At 39.0% G+C, this 15,899-nt stretch overlaps 1 protein-coding gene across 2 annotated transcripts in view; it reads left to right on the top strand.

Moving 5' to 3' along the window:
* Positions 1-5,298: 5,298 nt before the first annotated feature.
* Positions 5,299-15,899, top strand: part of LOC129374559 (titin-like) — a 150,932-nt gene continuing 140,331 nt past the window's right edge. For both annotated transcript variants that reach the window (XM_055053030.1, XM_055053028.1), the window contains exons 1-14: positions 5,299-5,511; positions 8,838-8,941; positions 9,497-9,700; positions 10,146-10,433; positions 10,511-10,596; positions 10,750-10,925; positions 11,015-11,126; positions 12,513-12,764; positions 12,914-13,027; positions 13,886-14,134; positions 14,631-14,693; positions 14,761-15,019; positions 15,362-15,413; positions 15,501-15,704. In XM_055053030.1, the coding sequence (XP_054909005.1) occupies positions 8,851-8,941; positions 9,497-9,700; positions 10,146-10,433; positions 10,511-10,596; positions 10,750-10,925; positions 11,015-11,126; positions 12,513-12,764; positions 12,914-13,027; positions 13,886-14,134; positions 14,631-14,693; positions 14,761-15,019; positions 15,362-15,413; positions 15,501-15,704 (2,150 nt within the window). In that variant the 5' untranslated portion in view covers positions 5,299-5,511; positions 8,838-8,850. The remainder of the gene's footprint in view (positions 5,512-8,837; positions 8,942-9,496; positions 9,701-10,145; positions 10,434-10,510; positions 10,597-10,749; positions 10,926-11,014; positions 11,127-12,512; positions 12,765-12,913; positions 13,028-13,885; positions 14,135-14,630; positions 14,694-14,760; positions 15,020-15,361; positions 15,414-15,500; positions 15,705-15,899) is intronic.

Below are 15,899 nucleotides of genomic sequence, written 5' to 3'. Positions count from 1 at the left end.
AAGACCGGGACTGTTGGTTTTTGGTCTAAAGAAATTTATACAGACTAACATTTGTAGTTTTGTTTGATTTTTATGATGATTTTTCAGTAACAGATTATTCCTCCAACAGGAATAATCTGTTGGATTATCTGAAAATGGAAGAGGAGAAACTTCATCAAAGGTACAGTCCATTCATCATGCTGGGACATGACATTAGTATCTTTTCATCTAAAGAATAGTTAATAAGTTAATAGTACAGCCAGTGAGAAGGTGAAATAATCTTAGCAGTTGTTTCAATATTTACTGCAACCTTTGAACTCCTGAATTTAAGTAAAAACTGAACTAAATAAGAAAAGATTCATCTGACTTGGATTGTCTTCACTAAAATTTGTCTTCTGAACAGAATTGATATGATAGAAAAAAATCAACAAGAGCAACATAGAAAAATAAGGTATGTTCACTGTTTTATTCAAGAATATAAAAACTCAAATTCCTCTTCATGTTCATGACTTCTCCTCTATTTGATCTGAATAAGAATCTGGATGTTTTAGATTCAGGGCCATTTTTCATGTTATGATTTCATTCACAGAGATTATTTGAATCAAGTTGAAAGAGAAATAGCAGAAGTCAAATGCAGGTACTGTGCACCGATCTTTAATACTGAGGCTCATAAATTAGGGGCTGCTTTTAACTGATTCTCATTAACTTGAGCCCAAATTAATGAGAATCAGATAAATAAAACCAGTTAAAAGTATTGACCCTTAAAAAGATTGACCGTAAAATATGTTTTGTTTCAGTATTTATCAGATTGAAGCCACCAATCAACAGAAACTTTCTGAAATGAGGTAAATTGATTTGAAATTGTCTTAAGTATATCTATTTATTGCAAGTTTGGTCATCGCATTCAAAAAGGTTGAGAGAAATGACACAATTAGAATTTTCCTGAATTTTTGTTTTTATTACTAATTAATGACCTGATCTATTTTGTTTTTAAACAAACTAAGAGCGATGGCTGAAGAACTTCGAACCAGGTAAAAAACATTCATTCATTTTAGGAGGACATGAATAAAAAATTAAATCAGATACCAAAAAAAGAAGCTCCAGCAGTTTGTCTTTTTGAAATAAAATCAAATGCAGTTCCAGAATAAATGTAAATGATTTTAATTTTTCAAGAGTTATTTTGTCATTTAGGTTTGATCTAAAAGAAAAGGAAAAAGAACTACAATCTTTCAAAGACAGGTATAGTGCACAGATTTCAAAGCAACTGGTTGCAGCTGCTGTTCATCAGAACATCTCTAACATTTTGTGAATTATTTTTATGATTAATCAGTGACTTGATGTTATTTGATTTGATTTATTTTGCCTTTCATCAGACTATGTGAGATGGAAAAGGAACTTCAAACCACCAGGTAAACATTCATTCATTTTAGGAGATAACTCACAAAATTACTTTTATTTATAACTCAGCTCCAAGCAGATAGTCATAACTCCTCTGTATCTTATTCCAAACAAATTTAATGTAGTTCCAGAATAAATTTGTTAATGCAACTACTAAAAGTATATCAAGTATTTTTAGTGGTACTCTTTATTTTTAGGTCTCGTCTAAATAAAAAAGAGGAAGAACTGAAATCTTTCAAAGACAGGTATTGTACATTTCTAAACTAGAGAAGATGTTTTTCATGAACAAGTTGGATATTTTGGTCTTGGGTATTAATTCATGGAAATATTAAGACATGCTGGGTTTGACTGATAAAATGTGGATTATAAATGTTTTAGGTGAATAATGATTATGTTTCTCTCTTACAGAGTGGCATTGGATGTTGCTCCCTCAATAAAAACAGGAAACACTATGAGCCTCAACAGCCCAGTTAGTAAAAACAGAATAAGAGAAATGTATGAAACTCTGAGATGTGACTGGCCAAAAATCAAAAAAGATTTGAAGTCAACTGGGGAAAAACCAGATTCTGTGCAACAAATGATTCAGGTAAAATGTGATTTGATGATCCAAGACTTTATTTTATGCTACAGCTGCCATTGAAATGATTAAATGGTTTTTCTCCTCATTGTGTCGCCTGCTAACAGGAGCAGTTCAACTCGGCAAGAACAGACATGGAAGAAAAGAAAGTGATGATATCAAATGTTTATGAGTTCAGACATGGAACAGAATCTCCAGAGGTACCGAAACGCAAAATCAAGATTATTTATAGTTTTACTGCAGATCTGAATAAAAAACTCTGTTTCAGGTTAAAGAATATTTCTGTTAGCAATTCAGAATCTGCAGCTGGTGATCTACAATCAGAAATATGGCAACGGCTCACAGGTTTGTTTGATATTAAAGGAATAATAAAGACAGAATATGAAGGTTTTTAAATGCATTTATGAAATAACATTATTCAAATTTATTAATTTTATTATTTCTTCTCTATAGAGACCCTTATCTGCAGACGAAGTCACAAACCCTCAAGACATGATGGAGTATTTGAGCTCTGAATGCTACTGGCTTGGATGCCTGATGGCTCTGAATAATCCTCCCATTAATCCGGACTGGGAGAATCACGCTGAGTCAATGGACAGATGGAACATTCTGCCCCGAAATATTACAGCTGCTTCTGAAAAGAAGTGAAGAAAAAAAAATCATGTTGTGTCAGCATCTTTGGGTTTTCCTCATCAACCGTATAATTCTTTGTAACTGAACTCTAAAACTGTATGAGATTTACATGCTTTTCTTTCTTGTGAGAAATATTTTACTAGGCAGTAAAAAAAAACCACAAATTTGACTTTCTGGAACTGAAATGAAGAAAATTAACTTCACAGTTAGTAATCTGTGAAGTGAATTGTTACTTTTTGGTTAATTAACAGCCATTTACAGATGCAGTATAAAGCATCACTAGTTTTATCTGTCAGAGTTTACTGTAAAGTTTGAAAATGTTTCAATTTATTTCAATATCTCATGCATTTAAAATGTCCTAAATTGGACCAGGTTCAAACAAGGATACAATTTTACAACTTGAAGTATATTAAGGTTTTTAAAAAATGCAAAGTAGCATTTTTTTTTTTATTCTTGATCGTATGTTTATTGTAATAAAAGTGGGTCAGAAATGACATTTTATTTAAATAGAGCTTTTAAAGATGATAGCATGCACTGTATAGATCACAGTTGTATTTACCAAAGGACGCATTTATTGGTCTGTTTTATTTTTAGTAGATTTCTTTGAATCCATGTGAATAAATGTATTATCTATCAAAAACATGAACTGAGTGTTTAAGTGGGGGAGGTAATTTTAACAGGCTGTTGCATTTTTGTTCAGTGCAAGAGTTTCAGGTTGTATCAAAGTTTACCTGCAGAGGGCGCTGTTGATCTGAGGTTTTCTCCTGCCAGCAGATGGAGGATTCAGTTCAGATTTACTTAACTGCAGCTGTTCACTGTCGACATCTGAGCCCACCGGCTGGAACTGTTGCAAAACCCCCGAAACACCGAGACAAAACTGAATCACCCAGCAGTAACTGTAGCTACCCGCTCACACTCAGTGATTCATGTTCAGAGGGGTTTATGTATCCAGTCGTTACTGTGTTTGGATTCTAGATAAATTGCTAAATGTGCTGCAAGTTGCAATTTCTCTGTGGCAAAACTTAATAAAAGGCCTCCAGTCTTGGAATTCCCCTCATCTTTGGTGATTGCTTATTTTTCTTCCCAGAAATATATACCACTCAGCTCTGAGTCACCATCCACCATCCCGACACCCTCCTCCTCCACCCTAAACTTCACTCCTATTAGATCAGAGCCCCCACCTGGTGCTGTTCAGATCATGGGGTTCATGTTCGGGAAGGTACCACAAGACTTCCTGTGTCATATCAGCATCGAAGACGCCCTGACCTCATATTTGATTTATAAAATATTACATGGTTACATGGCTATTGCAAAAGTTTATTCCAAAGAACACCACTTAGCGAACAGGAGTGACTGTTCAATCACAATAATTTTTCCCATAGTGCGTCTCACACTTGGAAAACAAGATTTTTTAAAAAATGAACAGAAAAAGAACAGATATTGAGATCATGGACTTAAGTACCTCTGTGTTCACCTGACCAATAAACTGGACTGGCCTCACAACACTGATGGTCAAATAGAAACAGATGCTTCCTGCTGAGGCGGCTGAGGTCTTCGGAAGTACAGAGAAAACTCCTGAAGACCTTCTTTAGCTTTGACAGCATTAGTTTTTCCTAATGCTGTCTTAAGAGAAGACATGTGCATTAAGCATTTCTGCAGGAGAGAAATGCAGAGTATGAGAGAAATGGGCACATTTAGAAAATTCTGCTAGTATAAATCAGTCAGACTGTCGAAGGAGTGTGCATTTAGTTTCTGATGGGTTGTTCAGTCATTGTAAGTCAAAGGGGATGTTGCAACAAATGTGGATCTATTTTATGAGATTTTTTTCTCTGGAAAGTACCAAAATACTTTGACTCTTCAGTCCTAAACATAAACAGAGTTTGTGCTTTTCTTCATCTTCCATATTCCTCAACTTTGGTATTTCAAAAATAACCCCACTCAGTGCTTATTTTAACAAACCCTTTTGTATTTTTCTTTCTTTGTTGTTGTTATTTTTTGTTAAATTAGCTAGTACTGCATACTGGATGTAAACAAGACCATGAAGAATTCAAAAGCTTAATTTTCTCACATTAATAAAAACAAACAAATCAGAGGTTTCTGTTGTAGATTCTTAGGTTCTGGTTGGCTGACAGATGGTAGAAGATTAATAGATGAGTTACCAAACCCTAATGGTGGTAACAGCCAGTCAGTTCTGAGCTACTGGCTGAGATCTGAGCTGAAGCTTTCCATTTGCAGATTCTTTAAACCTTGGTTTGAACCTGCATCAGTCAGACTGAGGATGAAGATAAACGAAGTTTGTTGGTGTGTTGTAACAACCAGCCGGTGGTGCTGCTGGATGGAGGCGGGGGGAGTTTGACTGACAGGGACAGCCTCACCCTCAGCTTCCTTTTCTTGTCAGCCCTTATTTTATGACTCTGATGTTTGCATAGATTTTTACGCAGTTTAACTCTTCAGGGTTTTATTTCAGGTCTCATGTAATGCTTAACGTTCTGGGCGACCCCAGATCGATTGGAATCGCAGTTCAATCAGCGGCTTCATGATGACTGGCAAACTGGAGGAGAGGAGGTTTCATAAATGGCTGCCATCTCCCATCATGCCCCCCTGGGTGTCCCAGCAGCCAATGGGGAGGCTCTGTGAGGTGGTGATGCAGGTTGCCCCCTTTGTATAAAACCCTAAAGCACCGTCTGGGCCCTCCTGAGCAGTTGGAGCATTCCCAGCCTCGCCTCGGGTGGAGGGATTGCGAGGAGGGAAAGCAAAACTACACGGCCTCTCTCTGTGTAGTTTTGTTTTTGTCAGGGAATATTTCGAGGCTCGACCGTTCTCACCTTGGATTTTTCTGCACAAACCTTTCTGGATAAGGGGGCTGCTGCCCGTTAGTCAGTCGGGCTCCGTCCCATCACTTCCAGGCACTCTTGTGGAAACAAGTGAGTAGTTCCAGCTTGTCTCCCAGTGTTCCCTAACTGACATGCTTTTCTCCTGGAAATGGACTCTGGCATTTGGTGAAGATGGGGTCAGATCTGGGGTCAGGACTCCAGCTTTTGGAGACGTTTGCTGAGGTTTTGATGTGTTGATGTATTTTTGGCTGCAGAAGGAGGCCTCATGCAGCAGAGTGTGCAATGATCTGTGGAAGGCCAAGAATAGCTGCTGAGAGCATCCGAGAGGCCTGTCAGCTGGGCCCATGGCTTTTTAAGGGAATCAGCAGCAGAGCTATCAGTTGCACCTCCAGCTATGTGCCACATGGTGGCTGTCAATCAAACTGCGCAGGGTCAGGGTGGGGGTGTCGAGGTATTTTTGGTTACTGCCATATCTGTCTCTCGGATGTTGATCTGTAAATACCAGCAGGGCTGGTCCGGTTTGATCCAAGTGGATCGGTCTGATGTTAAGCTGTGTATTGATTATTGATTGAGAATGCTGATATGATGTTGTGATGAGTGGAACTGAGAATGTAAACAATGTGAGCTGAGATCGGCTGATAGGGGTGAAATAAAGCAGCAGGTGTCCTGGTGAGGTGTTCAGTGTCTCGTTGAAAGTGCAGGAAATCCTCATTTAGATTTCCTGCAGATTCTGATGCTAAAATCATCTGGACGTGTTTGAAAACGACTCAGGCAGAAATCCTCTCTCATCACTAGAGGTTCTTCTGGTTTCAGCAGGAAGTCTGACAACAAACTTGAACTTGGTGTTTCCAGAGCTTCCAGTGATAAAATATTTGATGAGGTTTTGGTTTTCTGCCTCAGATGTGATTAAACACAGAATCATATATTTGTGAGACTGAAAGAAGAATGTTCTGTAATTTGGGTCATGTATATTCAAAGTAAAGATGCGTCTCCCACAAATGATTAAGAGTCAGATCTATTTTCATGTGAAGCTATTTTAGGTCACCATGATTTTAGTCCTGGTGCTGTTCCAGTTTTACTCAAATCATGAGCTTTTTGGATGAATATAACGTTATCCAAAGCTCTGTTAATAACAATGTGAACACTGAGAACTATTGCTTTTATATAAACACATTTTTATGTAATTTCATGTTATCTGGTTGATGTTCCATGTAATTGTGATGGGAAAACCATTTAGTTTCAGTTCAATTTTGTTTCCACACCAAGAACAATCTCAAAACTGATCTTTAGGGGTTTTTATTTACAAACACAGAAAGTCATAATAAGATGATAAGCACATTAACATGACTTCTGATTTTGATCATATTTACAATATTTCTAGAACTGCAGCTAATTGTTGCTGTTTTCTTCCTGTTTTTTCTTTAAGTTAAACTATGATGATGTTTATTTTGTACTCCATGAATTAGATTGCATGTTGTTTTCCATTTATTTGCATTTCTTCAACATTATTAGATCAATCAAGACAGTAAAAGCGATAATTATAAGAAACATTTTTCTTAGAGTGACACTTCTGACCAGTGGATCTATAAAGTATTGGAAGCAGTAACTGTAGTACTGAGGCAGTAACTGTAGTACTGAAGTACGTGAAGCAGCACCTGCTGCTGTCAGATTATCAGAAGCAGCTGCAACTTCCCAGAGTCTGTTTGAAGTTTTATAAATACAAAATATATACAATAACATAAAGGCAGGAAAATAATAACAATATTCTAGTTTTATTGTCTGGATGTTTAACGTCAATATGTTTAAGTGCCAATCACATCAGCATGTAATAATAGATTATAGATTGAATAAAAATGGATTCTGTATTGATCTGGAATCTGAACAACTGGATTTGAATGAGGCATGTGGTTTTAAAGTATCTTGTTGCAACATTTTGTGATTTAATATCATATAAATTTAAATTGAATCAGATTCAACTGTTGAAGATGAAACAGATAAACAGAAAGAAATCTCTATCCATTGACTCTCTTGCAGTTCTCATCACAGTTTCTGTAAAATATAAACATTTCAGAAAATTATGCACACCTCTGAATCTTTTGACTAGAAATAATACTGATGTTTTGGATTGGTCCAGGAACAATCCCAATAAGAATCTGATTCAGGATCCGTGTGGGGAGCTAAAGTTTAAGGTGATGGGAAGTAGACCGTCCAACCTCAAAGAGTCAGGTGTCTAATGCAAAAGATTCAACTCAGAAATCAAAAGGAAATATGCAAAAACCTGGTCAGCAGTTGTAACAAGGATTTTGATCTTTTAATTTCAATAAATATGTTGCCATTGATTCATGCAGATGAAAACACATTTTTTCTCCAAAAACGATCAAAGTTTCACACTTCTTATCATGGGACTGCAGATGTGTGTTAGTTTATGCCATAATCTGGCAGAGAGCATCAAATGGTTACATTTATGTTTGAGCAGGACATTCTTCTAAATAAAATGTATTATTATTTTTGAAAGTTGCTTCTCTCATTTCTTATGAAAAACAAATCTTTTGTTGTGATTTACTTAAACCTGCCTGAGAAATACATGTACAACTTTTGAAGAATTGATTAAATCTTAATAGTTATCAAAAACAAAACAAAAATGAAGGTTGAATTTCAAAGAATAAAAATCACAAAAATTTAGAGACCCCAAAAAAGATGTTGAGTGTCAGCTAATAAGGTCCAGATCTTGTGGAAGCTCTTTAAAACAACACTGAAAAAATAGAGATGGAGCAAACAGAACTGGACTGATGTTTGGCTTTACTGTGAAGATCTGTGATTAGATCTGCTGTCATATATGGTGGATATTTTTTGCATTTGGAAAAAGTTTGTAAAGTTAACCATCAAGTGTATTTTGTGGAAAAAGCAGAGAGTAAAAATGTGAAAACTTTGTGCATAAACACTGCAGCATGCAGCTAAATAGTAAGCAACAGTTAACTGAGTAAATGACAAAAGAAAGGTTTAGAAACAGATGGAGGGGAGGAGACACTATTCCAATGAAAGAAAATGAAGCGAAAACAAAACTGCATGAAAAAAAATGTATATATTGAGCAGAGGAGATTTTGAAGCAGTCTCTGCATCAACCAGCTCTTTGTGAACCTTCTGGTTTTAAAAATTAAACAAAAACATTTGACTTTCTTTTGCATTTTGTAGATTTTAACAGAAAACAAGGTCCTTAATAGTATTTCCTTTGCAAAGTTCTAATGGAGAACTGGCGCCACCTGCTGGTGGTAAGATAACTCGTTGTTTCTAAAGTGGCAGCATTTCCTGGATGGTTTGCACCAAATGACGCGCTGCTCATGCAAACACTTCAGGGGCTGAGTGTGTTCTGTCTGCTGCAGAAAATCTCAGGTTTAATCACTTCGTCTCTGTTTCAGGGTGCCGACCACCATGTCAACACAAGCGCCAACGTTTACACAGCCGCTGCAGAACGTCGTGGCACTAGAGGGTAGTGCCGCTTCGTTCGAGGCTCAAGTTAGTGGTAAGAAAACATTTGATGGCAGCATCGTGGTGGGGTTCTCAGGATTCCGCAAATCCGAGCGTCACAAGCAAAGTTTGCAGGATAATAAAAGTTCACAGAGTGATAAAGTCAGTAAATGAAAATGAGACTTTGTGCTTATTTTTGCTACAAAAACAAACTGCAGCATGCAGCTAATTAAGCAAAGTTTGCAGGATAATACAAGTTTACAGTCTTACCAAAATTTGATTGTTTCACGTCAATTAAAAAAGATTTGAGAATTGTAAATTTTTCACTTTTGAAACTTGAAATTTCAGAGAAATAAAAGTTTAGCTTCTGATCAAGAGAAATAAAGACTATACTTGTCTTTCATTTTGAATACTATTTTATTTGTATAAAAGAGTAAATAAGTTTCATGTTTTTTTTATCAATAAAACCATCTTAGTCTTAATTATAAAAACTTAATTGTTATTCATGAACAACACTGATTGATATTCGTACAGTCAAGTTTCTGTGTTTTGCAGCTGAAGTTCTGCATGTAGTTCCTGCTCCTCTGACCCCTGACCTTTTCTTCTGCAGGTTTTCCAGTTCCTGAGGTGAGCTGGTTCCGTGATGGCCAGGTTCTTTCCGCCGCAGCTCTGCCCGGCGTCCAGATCTTGTTCAGCGACGGCCGCGCTGTTCTGAGGATCTCCGCTGTGACCGCTGCACACAGCGGACGCTTTTCTGTCAGAGCCACCAACGGCGCTGGACAAGCCACAAGCACCGCTGAGCTCCTGGTTACAGGTGAGACACTATCAGTAGGTGGCAGGCCCTGCTAACGCACCTGATTTGGTTTTGCAACTCTTCTTTAAATCTCTATCTGAAGGTATTGTTTAGAAAGTCAGTCAGTTTGATGTTGAGTGCCTTCTACTGCTACAGGCTCTGAAACTATTTTCTGATTAATTTATTAGACATCAGTGGTCATCACATATTTCTATCTACTATATGTTTTTGTATTTTCCTAGTTAGTTTAGCTTTTATAATATGAGCTCATATTTACATTATTTGGAGTAGGGATATGGAAAGTACTTGTTAGTTACTAAATTTTACTGCATTTAGAAAAATATCTTGGTGTGGGCAAGCTAAAATAACTCTGATTGATAATACAAGTTAAATCTTGGAGATTAAATCTAAAAGCCACACTGAGGTATTGGAGTTTATTGGTTCTCGCCTGTTTTTCTTGCTGCAGCGGAGACGGCGCCTCCCACCTTCCTTCAGAGGCTGCAGACCTCCACAGTGAGGCAGGGCAGCCAGGTGAGGCTGAATGTCAGAGTCACTGGCATCCCCACACCCGTAGTCAAGTTCTACAGGGAGGGAGCCGAGATCCAGAGCTCTGCCGACTTTCGGATCCTGCAGGACGGAGACCTGTACAGTCTGCTGATTGCAGAGGCCTTCCCAGAGGACTCTGGGACGTATTCTGCAACAGCCACCAACAGCAGTGGACGGTCCACGTCCACCTGCGAGCTGCTGGTTCAAGGTGAGCTCAGTCAGCTTCTGTAGTTTCTGCCTGCTGAGTTGACATTATCAGAAACTGAACAGAACGTTTGTGTTCAGGAGAAGAACCAGTTCCAGCAAAGAAAACCAAGACAGTGATTTCAACTGCTCAGATTTCACAGACCAGAATCACAAGAGTGGAAAAGGTATGACAAATCATGTCTGATCTGATCAGAGCTCCCGTTAGGGTTCTAGTTTTATATCTCCTTTTTTTACTAATTGCAAAACAAATTTGATCTTAGTCATATCAGATTCTCGCTTATTGTGTCTTAATTTAATCTTATTCCATGTTTCCTCAGAAGATGGAGTTTGAACTGACTCAGACACTTGGTCACAAGACTCCACCCAGAGTTCCACCCAAACCTTCGTCAAAGTCTCCCACACAGCCCTCGCTGGTCCCCAAGGTGACCGGGGGGCGCCAGCAGTCACCGTCACCTGTCAGACACGTGAAGGCGCCCACGCCCACAACTGTCAGGTAGGAGCATCACGTTATGTCTGCTGACTTAAAGTAGCTACACTACCTACAAGCTGAAGGAAGTGAACCTCGTCACTGTTCCCCACCAGGCCGGTAAAGTCTCCCGTCACCACGAGGAAGCAGCCTGCGCCCGCCGCTGAAGTCCCCCCACCATGGAAGAGAGGAGATGATGGCATGAAACCAGTCACAGACTCCAAAGAGGTGAGGATTGTGTGTTTGGAGGAGGGTCGTACCTACGCTTTGGCTTAGCTGCTTTAGAGACAGAAGGATAATATCAGCTCATGCAAACACCAGGTGCTAAGAATGTGAAGCGTTTTTTCAACAGAATAATTTAATTATTGGTGTTTGGAGTTGGTTACATCCAACAAAGCAAAGTCGTGGAGCATATCCAGTTCTGTTTGTACCTCCATAATGGAGGTTGTTTGGTTACGATATTTGTCTTTTTGTGTGTCTCCTAACAACATTTTATTCCCCTGGAAACTTTCTTAGATTTGGCTCATGGTCAAAGCTGTGGTTTCAATCCAGATCATATCGTAACCCAGGAATCTCTTCTTTACAGATGTTTCTGATCTCAGTGTGAAGTGTGCAGAAAAACTCTACCTTTTTAATCAAAGGGTATTTGATTCTCCTTCCTTATTTTTAAGTCCAATGGATAAATGTTTTTAGAATTCTGACAAAAAGACAATTCCTGCAGAAGAACCAATATTCAACAATGTCATTTCTTTTTGTGTACTTTGGGTCATTTTGATTGTAAAACTTGGATCATGCTGACTTGTGCCTCATTTTCTCCAACCTTTTCATGTGGACAACTGTCCCATCACTGGAGATCATCAGAGTTACTAGAATCATCTTCTTAGGAATGGCTTTTGAAAACCAAATTTTGGAGTCAAAAATAGTCTGAAACTCAGTTTTTGTTTTTAATTTTTATTGTCTGTTTCTCTTTAGCATTAGTCTCTCTAAGTAAACCTGGCTCAGTACTAAGCTACCCACTGTATTCATGGCCATGCTGCTGGAGGATTGACTATAATAGCAGATTTTGCTGATAGCAGCTGAAACGAATCAGGTTGTTTTGGTATGTAGTGAAGCTTTTTGAGTATCTGGTGAGGAATTTAGCTAAATGCATTTTTTAAGTTACTTTAGTCAGACACCTCTGGTCCTTCCAAAACTTTAACATATCCACATATTCCCAGTAGATGTGTTGCTTGCAGCTGCATTTTCAAAGAAGCTTAATGTGTGGCTTAATCTGGTACATGTGAAAGATGTACCAGATTAATAATGTAAAGATTCCTGCAATCTTATTTTTTGAATATGAAGAAGCTGGCAAGACAATTTAAGAAATAAACGTTTATGTCCCTCCATGTATGTAACAAAATAGAAATGCATCGTACAATGATGTGTAATAATTGGAATAATGTGGTTTGTATAATTACTATCTCTATTTTATGTCAGCTGGTTCACTTGACTAACACTAAAATGCAGTAACATCTTGTTTTACTTGATGCTACTATGTTTTTTGTCTATTTCATCAGACCTACTTCCTGTGTGTTGTCTTGTTCTGAGTTTTTGTGCTGCTGGTTTTATCTCCAGGCTGAGGGAGGGACAAAAGCTGGAGCGGTGGCCAAAGTAGTGGCCGCCGTTGACCTGGCTCGTATTCGCCAACCCGTGCATGTCGAAGGCGGTCGAGCTGAAGAGGTGGAGACTGTAGAGGCAGAAATGAGGCAACAGACAGTTGCTATGTCTGCCGATCAACAGTATCAAACTGGCTGGATGTCAACGAGAATGCAGGCTGGTCAAATGCTCACTGCTGCTCAGGAGTTCACATCTGACCTGCAGACTCAGGTTAGACAGCGCTACATCTAAAGAAAAGAACAAAACCCTAATTCGACAAAAATAAATCATTTTACTTTGTCAGTGATGTCAGTGCTATTTTACTGAGCAGCTCTGAGCTTCTGCTTGACATGCTAACGCTTCTGTGTTGATCACCACAGATTCAGAGAGGGACAGAAATCTCCTCCAGAGTGGAAACTGGTCTCACTCCATCTCCAGTTCCACAGTTCATGGTTTCTAAAGTTTCTGTCCCCAAACCAGAGTCTGTTGGGGAGGTAAGAGAGGCAGAATCAGGCAAGCAGTAGGACATAGCCAGAGTAAAAATGAGAAAACCAAACAAGCGAGATAATGACCAAAACTTAGAGTCGACTCCCTTAAGTTCAGGTTTCAGTTGTTCTCAGGATTTATGGCAAAATGTTTGCAGCATCTGTCAGCCTCTAAAGGTTTGATGCTTTCAAAAGCAAAGTACAATCACACATGCTTCATGAACAGGTGTGATCACAGACGGCTGGAGATGCCACTGAGTGTCTCGTAGTTAGACTTCCAGATTGATAAGAAACTCCTACCTCTGATATTCCTGGTGTCTAACTGAGTTAAATATATGTGTGTATTTATGCAGCTTTTTCATCCTCTATCTCAAATGATCTAAAATAAACCAAACACTTTAACTCTTATCAGGCAGTGTTTGTACTGTGTTAGTCGACAGGAGTTTGGTTATTACTGCTTGCCTGAGATGCAAACTTGTTTTATAAACCGATTCTAGAGGTGTTTGAACATCTTTAACAAATGAAGCCCTCTTTAACCTTCTTCTTTATTACGCTCCCGACTTAATTCATTAATCCGAAAACAAATTTTGTTTTCTACCCATAATTAATCCTGCTTCATCTAAAATTCAGTCTGCTGATTGCAGATTCTGTTATAGTTCTGTTATAGTTCTAATAAAACTAACTAAATCCTTTGTGTGCTGTGTCCACCTTAGATATAAATCCAACACCTTTCATTCATTCATTTAATTCATTGCAGCGGAACTTCACCCCTTTTTGCTCCTTATAGTGTAAAATGTGATAAAGTCCAGTCCAGTCTTTCGTTGTTCTGATGACGGTGTGGCCTTTCCTCCTCTCTGGATTGGTCAGGTGTCCATCGCCGGCTCAGCTATCGCCTCTCTGCAGAAAGAGTTATCCTCATCTTCTTCTAGAAAGATCATCAAACCGGTCAAGTCTCCTAGTCCGTCTCTTAAAGTTGTTAGGACCAGTGAGATGCTGGAGTCCATCCCACCACCGTTCAAAGAATCCATTGAGTCATATCGCGCTGGGACCCAGATTCAGACGGGGGTCGCGTACATGGTGGGGATGGACAGAGTTTATGAGGACTGGAGAGCCCAGGTTTGTTATGTAGCTTGGTGAGATGGATCTGAGCAGAACAAGAAAACCTGATGTGTAGCAAGAAACAGATGGTTCTGAAACGTGCAGTTTGATACCACACACCAGCTTTATAGGACGGATTTCCCACAAAACTTTGATTTACTCCAATCTTTCACTTCTCATGAGACAAAGACCTCAAAGCTGTGGGTTTTGTTTCCATCTTATCTTTAGGGACTGTCCTCCTGTTAGGTAGCAGTCTGGTTTTCTTGATTTCTGTGAAAAATCCAACAATAAATGTTCTTCTAATGAAAACTTTAACAAGCTTCCTTCTCTGCACTATTGATAACCTCATCCTCACCTCTTGAGCCCATCCGGCACCTTCTTCATTTTTCTGTGTTGTTGCCTTTTCTTCATCACCTCTTGGGCGTGAACATCACATTTTATGTCCTTTGTGTTGCATTGTTTTAGAAAAGGATTTAAATGTTGCATTAGTCTAATGGATTTGTCTCTGCGACAGGTGCCAGAGGCAGCAGCCGTACCGTCTGCAGGTGGCGCTGTTGTCCCACCTACTTTGGTCTCGGTAAGTGGCCCAGTTGAGATTGTTGACCACAAAATGGGTATTTTCTAAACATATCATGTCTACGCAGGGCTTGAAAAACACAAATGTGACAGAGGGCGAGTCTGTGACTCTGGAGTGTCAGATCAGTGGTCAGCCCGCCCCCATCATCATGTGGTTCAGGGAGGACTACAAGATCGAGAGCTCCATTGATTTCCAGATCAGCTACGTGAGCGGATTTGCTCGGCTGGTGATACGTGAGGCTTTCGCTGAAGACAGCGGACGCTTCACTTGCACCGCCACCAACGAGGCCGGAACCATCAGCACCTCCTGCTACCTGCTCGTCCAGGGTCAGTGCAAACTATGAAACTACTGGTCTTACTGGAACTAACGTTTGGAGTAGTCGAGTTGGGCCCAGTCTGTCCCAACCTGAATCTGATTGAGAATTTGTGTGGGCAGCTACAGATTGGGGTGATTCAACCTTCAACCTTGTCAGAATACCAGTAGACACCTGCAAGAAGCTGAATACTTTGAGGCTATAAATACATTTAAGCTTATCAATTCTTAAAATAAAATATAAATAAAAACAGAAAGTTATTTTCTAAATTAATTAGCAGTTTGAGAGGCGCTTGTCTCATATCAGAATATCAGAAACAAATTTCTTGGTTGAATGAACTTTATTTTTCCCACAGTGTCTGAGGACATCGAGGGCAAGCAGGAGGTAGTTTCCACCGAAGTTACTCAGTAAGTCAAGACTATTTTATAAAGTTTGAAAAATAAACCAGTATTTTTTCTTTTTTTTAAATGAAGTTGTTCCTTGTTTTAAATCAGAGTTACAGTAGAAACTAAAGACGAGACCGAAGTGAGTGCGGTTGAGCCGGATTCCCCTGCTGCTGCTCCCTTCTTCATTAAGACACCAGTTGTTCAGAAGCTGGTGGAAGGAGGAAGCGTTGTGTTTCAATGTCAGGTGGGCGGAAACCCAAAGCCTCACATTGTCTGGAAGAAGAGCGGCGTGTCGCTCACCACAGGATACAGGTACTGAAACCTCAGGGAGGAAATCCTTTCTCTACTTAGGCAACTGATACAGTCTCTGCTTAAATCCAGTTGATTTCCTAAAACCACCAAGATGCGTCTGATCACCCCCAGTATACTTTTAAAATTAAATTATACATTCACAATAACTTTGTACAATCTAATACAGTTTAACAGTGTCATATGATCATATATATC

This window comes from Poeciliopsis prolifica, unplaced genomic scaffold (genome assembly GCF_027474105.1).
Source record: "Poeciliopsis prolifica strain line A6 unplaced genomic scaffold, Auburn_PproV2 SCAFFOLD036, whole genome shotgun sequence".
NCBI classification, from domain to species: Eukaryota; Metazoa; Chordata; class Actinopteri; order Cyprinodontiformes; family Poeciliidae; genus Poeciliopsis; species Poeciliopsis prolifica.
This window is presented reverse-complemented; position numbering and strand designations above follow the sequence as displayed.